The sequence below is a fragment of the Talpa europaea genome (assembly GCF_964194135.1).
Source record: "Talpa europaea genome assembly, chromosome: 6".
Taxonomy (NCBI): Eukaryota; Metazoa; Chordata; class Mammalia; order Eulipotyphla; family Talpidae; genus Talpa; species Talpa europaea.
Genome location: NC_140072.1, coordinates 95,821,508 through 95,834,034, shown reverse-complemented (window position 1 = coordinate 95,834,034; position 12,527 = coordinate 95,821,508). Strand labels below are relative to the sequence as shown.

Genomic DNA, 12,527 nt, shown 5'->3' with positions numbered 1-12,527 from the left:
CTTTCCAAATTAAATGATGTCTGCTATAGGTTTTTGGTAAATATCTATTATCAAGTTAGGAAATTTCCATTTTAGTCTAAGTTCCCAGGTCTCCTTTCCCTCGTCTTTGAACCAAGGTATAAGAACAATTGAAAATTTGATATAAACTCATCTGCAGAATGAAAAATCCAGTACTTTGGGGGAGATTGGATTTTATTCTATCAATGCCAGTTCTTTAATGAAGTTATTTTCAATTTTTCTATTTTTAAGTCCATTTTAGTTCTTTATTTCTTGGTAGAAATTTTTCCTTCCTACTTAAGATTTCCAGATTTTTGGCAGAGAGGAATTAATAAATTTTTATGATGAAAGTATGTCCTTTTCTTTACAGCAAGGTGTATATATATACATAGATATACATGTATATATACATACACATATATACACATATATATATACTATTATACCAATCTTATGAATTCCATTGTTAGTATCTTCTATATATTTATACTTGCCTTCTTTATCAGTTCACAAAGAAGTTTGTTACAACTCCCACTATAATTTTATATTGTTGACTTTCCTCTTCATTATGCATTTTTAGATGCATGCAAGTCTGTGTCAACTAATCTTGTTAATTGTTCCTTTGAATCATTAAGTCATTGCTCCTATATTGTCTGGTGTTAATATTACTATACACAGGTCTACTTTCCTTTGTACTAATTTACCTTTTCCCAAACTTTTTCTTCAATATTTTTGCCCTATTATGTTTTAGTTATTTCTCTTAGGGTAATTTTCTTGAATTGAGCTTTTCTTTTAACCCCTATATATTTTTTAACTTTTAATAGATGAATTTAACCATTTACATATTATGATCATTGGTTTACTTGCTATATTTTTATATTATTTACTGTGCTGCTTCTTTTCAATGTTTCTCTGTTCTGATTTTTTTGATTAGTAATTTTTCTATTATTCTCCCCACTCATTTTTCCTTTCAATATTCTATATTTATTCTTCTAATGATTATTCTTCACATGCATGGAGATAAATTAGTACTTTCTAAGGCATTTTCATTATTTTCCCAAATAATACTAACAAATTTAGAAAGTTATTTCTATCCAAACTTCCCTCTCAATTTTTATTTTTACTTGTCTTCCACTGTTATATTTTTCAGGCAATACATATTTATATATATATAAATATATATATACAAATATTTTTTATACATATATTTTATAATATATACACATATATTTTTTTTTGTGGGACCCTCGCCAGTGGCCGGGGAACAAACCGGCGCTGCAGAGGCTGCGGGTAGCCTCACAGCCCAGCGCTCAACCGCTGTGCCACCACGGAGGCCCTATCTTTATTTTTTAAATATTTATTTATTTATGCATACAAGAACTGGGGTACAGGCCAGAGGTATGGGGTGGTGAGAGGATTCACCATAGACAGAGTGGGGAACAGAATAGGCAGATTGACTGAAATATACTGCTGAGGGGAGCAGCGGGCGAGACAGGAGAGGTCTGCTGTGGGTTGCTCCCTGGCTGGGGATTGAACTCATGCTTGCAGCGACTGTGGATGGATGACTTCATAGGTTGCGTCTTAACCCCTTGCGCCATCAAAGAGGCCCCATATTTATCTTTAATGACACATTTTATTAATTTTTCTAATGTCTACTCTGCTTCTTGCAGAATACTCTTTTCTTCTGATTTTCATTTCCATAAGTACTTTTATCAGTAAGGATCTATAGTAAACTTCTCCCCTCTGGGTCTGAAATGTCTAATTCCTTCAGAGTTGAATAATAGTTAAGTTGAAGTATATCTCCTCCAGACTGACTAAATTTACATCAGCATTTTAAAAGTACTACTAGGCACTTTAGGTTCTTTGTAAGCAATCTGATCTTCATTATATTTTCAAGATTTTCTCACTAATCTTAATATTGTGCAGTTTAGCCACAGTGTTTGGGTGTTGAGTATGTTTGAATTCATACTTGTGTCTTGACATACTGTTTCAATTTTAGAAACTCCTGTTATTTTTTACATTCTGGAAAATTATTTGCCATTACCTCTTCATGTGTGTGTCTTCCTCGTTCTGTAGAGTACAAGGCTTCTTAAAACAATCCTTGCATCTGCTCTGTAAAAATCTTCCTAAATTATAAAAAAAATGCAAACAAAACCTAAAGGACAAACTTATTTTCTATTTTATTAACATGTAACAAATACATATATTGTACTTAAATCTGTATTTTTCCAAAACAAATTTGTGTTTTAACTTAAAAAATTAGTTTTAGGAGTTATTCACAAGTAGAATTTTCTTCTGTTGTGCTATGCCAAAATGTTTAAACATCTGAAACTGCTGTGTAGGGTTGGGCTGTTTAATGTTTTTATCTACTTTTAGGGCACACTAATTTCATAAACTCTCATTAATGCTAAGTTTATTTATTGCACATTATTTCTGAATTTATCAATGAATAATATACAATATGTTAACATTCAAGAATGACACAGAGATACTATATACTTTATTAACCATATTTCTGTGCTGAACTGTTCATTATTGGGATGACTTTTTTAATACTCTTTTTTCTTGGTTTCTTTTCCCCATTTCAGATTAGAAGCCCCCACACGGAGTCTAAGCATGGATGCCCCAAAGGGTGTTTATATTAAAGCTCATGCTGGGAAAATTGAGGGCCTTTCTCAAATGGATATCATTTTTCATAGTAGTGATGGAATGGTGAGTTCAATAAATCAAGCCCCTGATGATACTAGTATCATGACCTTTAAGGTTTCAGTACCTTAAATTTATAGCAGTTTGTAAAGAAGTATTATGAAAGTCGAAGAGCAGAAACCGAAAAGGAAGGCAAAAGATAAGTTAGCATTAAAAGAAGGGCCAAAAACAGTTAAAATGATTTTATATTGGATTCACACAAATTTCTTGGATTGGTATTTGTGCTATATAAAGTCTCTTATTATTTTAAGCTTTGGAAAAATACTACAGACTTTGATTTTACAGAGACTATCAATTCTGCCATTTCAGTTGACTCTGAGAATTACCTGCAAATGATAACCATCATCTGAAATTGCCTAAAGCATTATTCTTGCTTACAAAAAAAGTGTTTAAGTGGAAATTAAATATGAAAAGAGCTTTAAAGACAGCTTCAATGAGGATAAAACCTGGAACTTCAAGTCCAAAAAGAAAAAAATCACTGATAAAAGAAGTCATAATATGGCTACCCAGTACGTATTTTTCTAGGACTAGATCAATACACTAATTTGAATTCAGGACAGTTAACAAGCCTCTGAGGTCTATCTTACTATAAAATAGGGAAAAAAATATTTGCTTACCTATGTCATGAGGTTCTGAAACACCAATGTGGCAGCATGTATGACATTGTGAAATTATATTAAAAGGTTGGTGTCGCTGAGGTAGCAAATAGTGTCCTTAGTGGCAGCTCGGGACAGGACCTACACAAGTCATCTGGAAAAGCCCCTGAAAGTTTCAACTCATTGGTATGAAGTCAAGAGCTGCAGATGAATAGAAAAATAGAAATAAAAAATTTTGGAATTTCATTACTAAATCATGAAGTTACTACATACTTGAAAATTTATTACACTGAAAATGTATGTATGGGTTTTAATTTTGAAATATTAGTGGTTTCCATAAATTGTCATTTTTACAAGAAGTATATGTCCTGACCCACATTTAATGTTTATATTCCTTATTACTAGGAGCTAGGTCAATGTGAAGACATGTGTGGCATCCCACAAAATATTGTCTCACAAAGGCAAATAAAGATGAGCCAGGAAGCAGTATGTGGACTACTAGTTACAAAAGCAGGAAAAAAATTGACCAATTAACTAAAGAATACCAACTAACCACAAGAAAGATGAGAAGCTAACAAGTTAGGGGAAAGCAAAGTATATATGGGAAAAACAACCAAAGATCCTCAAACACTGGACAGTAACTTAAATAGGTTCTTCTTTAAAAAAAAAAGACAAAAAAAAAAAAACCCACCTAATTGGTTATTTTACTCTGAGTGTCCCAGACCAGAGTAGAGCTTTCCCAGCAATACACTCCTAGATTCCCACATATGGTCAGCATGCCAAGAGGAAATACAGTCTGCAAATATCAATTTATTAAAAGACTGGAATTCATGGGTGTTATGTAAGCCAAAAGCTCTAACTTTGTGGAAGAAAATGATGCCTACCTACAATACACTTTAATTCCTTCTAAAAAGCAAGTGCTCTAGACTAGGTAACATTTTGCTGCTCAATATGACTATTTTTATTTTTCAAAAGACTTCCAGATTTCAATCATTGGCCAGAATATGTTTGCAGTTCAGTTTAAATAGATTTTAATAGGATGCAAAAATTTGGCAACTTTCATTTTATTTGGTTGGTTTTAGTCTGTGTACCTACTGCTTTTCAGCATCTATTAGAAGGCAGCATAGTCTCAAATAATAGTAACAAGTTAGGGAAATTGTAGATAGCTAATGATGAATTTGTCTTTCATAGAAAAATAAAGCCAGGATAAATTCCAACATTCTCAGATAGTAATAAATTCCAACATTCTCAAATAAATTCCAACATTATTAAGATAAATATATTTCTTTGAGTTGTATGTTATCCAATTGAGAAGATAAGCCAGCATACAGAGTGGACCACAGGTAATTGTGACTCAGCAAAATAATTCCAGTTTTTGTCAGATAATCCATAAAAGAATTTTTAAGATATATAATTGCAAATTTCCCTAACTACCACAATGGGTAAAAGAAAAAGTAACTTCTCTCCAATTTAGAGAAGGAATTAAGTTCCTGACTGAATGTGAATCAGGAACTAGGCTTCAAAAAAATCAGATAGTTATAATATGACTTAAGTAAAGCCAGTTGCCTACTGTATTCTCTATGCAGAGAAAAAAAATAATTTGGAACCATTTGAGAATGTGGATTTCATGTTTATCATGTTCATTCCTACTTTACTACTTCCTCTCCCATTTTTCTCTCAAACAGCTTGTGCTTGATGCTGAAACTTTGTTATTACCCAAGTTGGCTGATGGGACTTGGAGTCCTGCCGGCAGCTCACAAAGCCTCTATGAAATTTGTGTGTGTCCAGGTGGAAAGCTTTACCTGTCTGTAGCTGATGTGGATACCACATGCCACGAAAACAGTCATGTCTGTCTGTAACCTGTTTGCATCTTCCACACAGCACCTGCCTCATTTCAGCGAACATGTCAATGAATGTTTAATGCTCACATCATGTCTTCACACTTAGAAAGCAACTTGACACCTTCTAATGTATAGACAGCACACAGTAACAGGACATACTCTCAAAAGGAACTCAAAAAGAAAAATAAGCCAGTGAAAGTGCCTGGATAAAACTAGATGATCTCAAAGTGGCATGTGGATGTTAAACACAGAAGTCAAAGAATATCAAAATGTGTTTATCCCACTAGGTGGATTTCACAGGAAAATGTCAGGTTTTGAAATAGTTTAATCTGATTTTCAATATGTAAAGGAATAAATTATAAAAAATAATCATTCTTTCTGTATATACAGTCAATGAGCAATAAAAATCAACCTACATTTTCCACAAACGTCACAGTGTGAGGGTCTTTCTTTAATCCTCTCAACAATCCTTTGGGTTAGCTATTATTTTTCCCCATTACTGGTGACAATGACTCAGAACGAGGTCACATTGTATCAAATGCATTCTACCAAACATTCAGAAATGAATTAGTGCCTATCCTTCACAAACTCTAAAAAAATTGAAAAGGAATAATATCAAACATGTTCTATGAAGCCGACATTACACTAATACCAAAACCAAACAAGGACAAAACAAAAAAGAGAAAACTACAGGCCAATCTCTCTAATGAACACTGATGCAAAAATCCTTAAAACATTAGCCATCAGACCAACAACGTATCCATAAGATAATTCACCATGACCAAGTAGGATTTATTCCAGGGATGGTTCAACATATGAAAATCAATCAATGTAATCCAACACATCAACAAAAAGAAATATAAAAACCATATGATAATATCAATAGATGCTGAGAAAGCTTTCGACAAAGTACAACACACATTTATGATAAAGCCCTTGAAATTCTAAGGATACACCATAAGATAATTCACCACGACCAAGTAGGATTCATTCCAGGAACACAAGGATGGTCCAACATCCGAAAATCAATCAACGTTATCCAACACATCAACAAAAAGAAATATAAAAACCATATGATAATATCAATAGATGCCGAGAAAGCTTTCGACAAAGTGCAACACCCATTCATAATAAAAGCCCTTGAAATTCTGGGGATACAAGGAACATAATTCAACATCATAAAGGCCATATATGACAAGCCAACAGCCAGTATCATTCTCAATGGTGAAAAGCTGAATGCATTCCCATTAAGATCTGGAACAAGACAAGGATGTCCACCCTCACCACTGCTTTTCAATATAATACTGGAAGTCCAGAGCAATAAGACAAGAGAAAGACATACAAGGAATCCAAATAGGGAATGAAGAAGTCAAACTATCACTATTTGCAGATGATATGATAATATACATAGAGAACCCCAAAAACTCCACAGAAAAACTAATCAAACTAATCAATCAGTTTAGTAAAGTGGCAGGATACAAAATCAACATGCAAAAGTCAGTAGCCTTCCTATACACAAATAATAAATCTGAAGAAAGAAATCAAGAAAACCATCCCTTTTATTACTGAAACAAAAAAAAAAAATCAAATACTTGGGAATAAATCTAACAAAAGAGGTAAAGGACCTATACAAAGAAAACTATAAAACACTGTTAAAAGAAATAGAAGAAGACACAAAGAAATGGAAAGACATCCCCTGCTCATGGATTGGAAGAATAAACATTATTAACATGGCTGTCCTATCAAAAGCAATATAAAGATTCAATGGTATTCCAATCAAAATTTCAATGTCATTCTTCAAAGAAATAGAAAAATTATTGATGAAATTCATACGGAATCACCAAAAACCCCAAATAGCCAAAGCTCTCCTGAAAAACAAAAAAAAGGGAATGGAGGCATCACACTCCGACTTCAAACTATATTACAAAGCCATAATCATCAAAACTGCATGGTATTGGAACAAGAACAGACACACAGACCAATGGAATCAAATAGAAAATCCAGAAATAAATCCACAGATTTACGGTAACTAATCTTTGACAAAGGAGCAAAAAATATGCATTGGAGCAAAGAAAGTTTATTCAATAAATGGTCCTGGGAAAACTGGTCGCTATATGCAAAAGAATGAAGCTTGACTACTACCTCACACCATACACAAAAACCAACTCAAAATGGATTAAAGAACTAGACATAAGACCTGAAACCATAAAATACATAGAAGGAAATATAGGCGAAACACTACATGATATGCACATCAAAGACATCTTTATAGACACATCACCCAAAGCAGTGATAGTGAAGGCAAAGATCAACAGCTAGGACTACATCAACTTAAAGAGCTTCTGCACAGCAAAAAAGACAATAACAAAAACAAAGAGAAATCCCACTGACTGGGAGAACATTTTTGCACACAACACCAATGATAAAGGACTGATCACAAAAATCTACTAAGAGCTGATGAGACTCAACAAAAACAAAGAAAATAATCCAGTTAAAAAATGGGCAGAAGAGCTAAAAAGAAACTTCTCTGAAGAGGAAATGCAAATGGCCAACAGGCATATGAAAAAATGTTCAACATCACTTTTAATCAGAGAAATGCAAATCAAAACTACATTGAGATACCATCTTACACCAGTGAGAATGGCACATATTAAAAAAACTAGCAACAACAAATGTTGGCGAGGTTGTGGAGAAAAAGGAACTCTCCTGTACTGTTGGTGGGAGTGCAAACTGGTCCAACCACTATGGAGAGCTGTGTGGAGATTTCTTGACCTACTAAATATAGAGCTTCCATATGATCCAGCAATTCCACTCCTAGGTATTTACCCAAAGGACACAGAAACATCAACTCCAAAGAGCACCTGCACCCCTATGTTTATAGCAGCACTATTTACAATAGCTAAGCTTTGGAAACAACCCAAATGCCCAAAAATAGATGACTGGATCAAGAAGATGTGGTACATATACACCATGGAATATTACTCAGCATTCAAAAAAGATAAACACATGCAATTTGCAGCAACATGGATGGCGCTGGAAGGGATCATGCTCAGCGAAATAAGCCAGAAAGAAAAAGAAAAATACCGGATGGTGTCACTCATAGCAGGAATTTAGAAAACATAAATAAGGGACCAGGAAAAAGAATAACTATAAGAAAGAAGATATCAAAATCAACAAAAACTATGAACCAGAGACACACTGTGCAGGATAGGGGGCAGGGAAAGGAGGGCTTGGGGTCATAATAAGGGGGTTGTATTTGTAAGGGGAATATAAAAATAAAATTTAAATAATAAAAAAAGAGAAATTCTAAGGATACAAAGAACATACTGCAACATCATAAAGGCCATATATAACAAGCCGATAGCCTATATCATTCTCAATGGTGAAAAGTTGAAAGCATTTCCACTGAGGTCTGGAACAAGACAAGGATGTCCACTCTCACCACTGCTTTTCAATATAATACTGGAAGTCTTAGCCAGAGCAATAAGATAAGAGAAAGACAAACAAGGAATCCAAATAGGGAATGAAGAAGTCAAACTATCACTATTTGCAGATGATATGATAATATACCTAGAGAACGCCAAAAACTCCACAGAAAAACTAATCAAACTAATCAATCAATTTAGTAAAGTGGCAGGACACAAAATCAACACACAAAAAATCAGTAGCCTTCCTATACACAAACAATAAATCTGAAGAAAGAAATCAAGAAAACCATCCCTTTTATTATTGAAACAAAAAAAAAAATCAAATACTTGGGAATAAATCTAACAAAAGAGGTAAAGGACCTATACAAAGAAAACTATAAAACACTGTTAAAAGAAATAGAAGAAGACACAAAGAAATAGGTGAAGACACAAAGAAGACATCCCCTGCTCATGGATTGGAAGAATTAACATTATCAAAATGGCCAACCTACCAAAAGCAATTTACAGATTCAATGCTATTCCAATAAAAATTTCAATGACATTCTTCAAAGAAATAGAACAAATATTGATGAAATTCATATGGAGCCACCAAAAACCCCAAATAGCCAAAGCTCTCCTGGGGAAAAAAAAAAAAGAAGGGAATGGAGGCATCACACTCCCAGACTTCAAACTATACTACAAAGTCATAATCATCAAAACTGCAACAGGAACAGACTCACGGATCAATGGAACCAGATAGAAAATCCAGAAATAAACCCACAAATTTACAGTCAAGTAATCTTTGACGAAGGAGCAAAGAATATGCAATGGAGCAAAGAAAATTTGTTCAATAACTGGTGCTAGGAAAACTGGGTCGCTACATGCAAAAGAATGAAGCTTGACTACTACCTCACACCGTGCACAAAAACCAACTCAAATGGATTAAAGAACTAGACATAAGACCTGAAACCACAAAATATATAGAAGGAAATATAGGCAAAACACTACATGACATACACCTCAGTAACTTCCTTAGAGACTCAACACCCAAAGCAGTGACAGTGAAGGCAAAGATAAACAGCTGGGACTACATCAAATTAAAGAACTTCTGTACAGCAAAAGAGACAATAACCAAAACAAACAGACGCCCCACCAACTGGGAGAAAATTTCTACACACAACACTAATGAGAAAGGACTGATCACAAAAATCTACAAAGAGCTGAAGAGTCTCAACAAAAACAAAGTAAATAATCCAGTCAAAACTTGGGCAGAAGAGCTAAAAAGAAACTTCTCCAAAGAGGAAATGTGAATGGTCAACAGGCATATGAAAAAATGTTCAACATCACTTGAAATCAGAGAAATGCAAATCAAAACTACAATGAGATACCATCTTAACACCAGTGAGAATGGCACATTTTAAAACAAATGTTGGCGAGGATGAGGAGAAAAAGGAACTCTCCTGCACTGCTGATGGGAGTGCAAATTGGTCCAACCACTATGAAAAGCTGTGTGGAGATTCCTCAGTCTGCTAAAGATGGAGCTTCCATATGATCCAGCAATTCCACTCCTAGGTATTTACCCAAAGGACACAGAATCATTAATTCCAAAGGGCACCTGCACCCCTATGTTTATAGCAGCACTATTTACAATAGCTAAGCTATAGAAACAACCCAAATGCCCAAAAATAGATGACTGGATCAAGAAGATGTGGTACATATACACAATGGAATATTTCTCAGCAATCAAAAAAGATAAACTCATGCAAGTTGCAGCAACATGGATGGAGCTAGAAGGGATCATGCTCAGCAAAATAAGCCAGAAAGAAGAAGAAAAATACCGGATGGTCTCATTCATAGTAGGAATTTAGAAAACCTAAATAAGGGACCAGGAAAACGACTAATTATAATAAAATCAAAATCAAAATCAACAAGCAAACTATAAACCAGAGACACACTATGGGGGGTGAAGGGTAGGAGGGATTATGGTCAAAACAAGGGGAGTGGGAATTGTATGGGGACTATAACCAAGATGAAAATGCATGCATTGTGCAAAAATGAAAAATGATGTAAAAAATATATAAAATAAAATTTAAAAAAAACCTCAAGAAACAGGAGAAATCTCAGAAAAGCAAGTCAAAGTGATATATCAGACCTCAAAAAAACTAAGGAAAGATTCAACAAAATTTTTAAAAATGAATCAAATCAGAAATAAAATTAATGATTTATTTAATTGAAACTTTAAATAAAAGACATTCACAATGCAAAGTGCTCAATAAACAAGATCAAGAACTTGAGAGAAACCTATAGAGGCAGAAAAAGTGAAATGGAGGACCTAATTATTGGAACATAGTATGCACACGACTCAGGTGAAAGAAGAGAAGGGAAAAAATGAAAGTGCACTTCAAGAACTATCCGACTCCATCAGGAAAGGCAACATAAGGATAATGGATTTCTCCAAGTGGGAAGAGAAGTTAAAGGGGAAGAAAAACCATACTCAAAGGAATAACAGAAGAAAACTTTGAAAGGACCTAAGTATACACAAGTCCACAAAGTTAAAGATCACCTAGTTAGTTAAATGTAGAGACCTATACCAAGCCATACAGTGATGAAACTACCAATAGTTCAAAATATAGGAAGAATGTTGAAGGCAGCTAAGGGTTCAGAAAAGGGAGGTAACATAGAAAGTTACTCCAATCAGGCTTTTATCAGACTTTGCAGGAGAGATTCTGCAGATAAGGAAAGAATGGAAAGACATATTCAAAATACTCAGAGATAAAAAGTTTCAGCAAGAATACTTATCCTGCAAGACTCTCAGATATGAGGGGGTGGAATAAAACCCTTCTCAGATAAACAAAACTTGAAGGAGCATGCCAACATTAGATCATCCATACAAGAAATGTTGAAAGGACCTCTCCTACATAAACTGAAAAGTAGAAAATATACAAAAATTAAACAAGGAATTAAACATTAACCAGAAAAAAATGAAGATAAAAGGCAATAGCAATACCTCATGTATCACAAATTACTCTTAATGTAGAATGGCTACTTGGGTCAGAAAACAAAACCCAACTTTTTGCTGTTTCCAGGAGACCTATCCAATACCAAAGTAAACAGATTCTTAAAAAAAAAAAAAGTAGCAAAAACAATGCTACATACAACTGGTATTCTAAAAAAAAGCAGAAACAGCCATTCTTAAATCTGATAAAATACACTTCGAACCAAAAAAAGTTTAAAAAGAGACAGATATGGACATTATGAACTTAAGGGACAAATAAGTAGCAAGAAATAGTAAGTAGCAAGAAATAACATTCATCTGTACACACACACACACACACACACACAAGCACACACACACACATTCTCAATAAAGGAATGTCAAAATATGTAAGACAACTATTAACAAATTGAAAAACAGACATTGATTGTAATACTAAATAGTAGAGGACTTCAACACCTATGCACATAAATGAACAGATCAACCTGACAAAAAACAATTAACAGGGGACCAACAGCCTTAAATAAGGAAATAGATCAGTTGTGTTTAGTAGCTATTTATAGGGTACTATACCCCAAAAAGCTGAGTCCACATACTTATCAAGTGCATTGGAACATTCTCTAGGATAAACAACATATTGAAGTAAAAAATTCTTGAAGATTGAAATCATATCAAATATCTTCTCTGATCAAATGGTACCAAAGAGAAATCAAAAACAAAAAGTGAAAAAAGACCTACATTCAGAATGAATATTCATAGGGTTTCAGTGCAGAAATATTAGTATATTTGACTGGAGGGTATTGCCTGTGATGCTTGAAATGCTTCATGAAAACATATTTACTGCATTATCTTTATTAAGTCCAAATTCTGAAATACATTGGATCTAGGGGTTCTACATATATAAAGGATTGTGAATCTTTACTTTTTAACGAAAAGACTAGAAAAACACAATTTTCAACTAAATCAACTATCACAAAGGTTAAAC

General features: G+C 33.9%; 1 protein-coding gene across 1 annotated transcript in view; it reads left to right on the top strand.

Annotated features, from left to right (window-relative positions):
- SGCG (sarcoglycan gamma) overlaps positions 1-5,158 on the top strand; it is a gene marked incomplete at both ends in the record, with an annotated part of 28,525 nt that extends 23,367 nt beyond the window's left edge. The window contains 2 exons of the mRNA XM_084234475.1: positions 2,586-2,709; positions 4,985-5,158. Coding sequence (XP_084090601.1) covers positions 2,586-2,709; positions 4,985-5,158 — 298 coding nt within the window. The remainder of the gene's footprint in view (positions 1-2,585; positions 2,710-4,984) is intronic.
- Between the last annotated feature and the right edge of the window lie 7,369 nt (positions 5,159-12,527).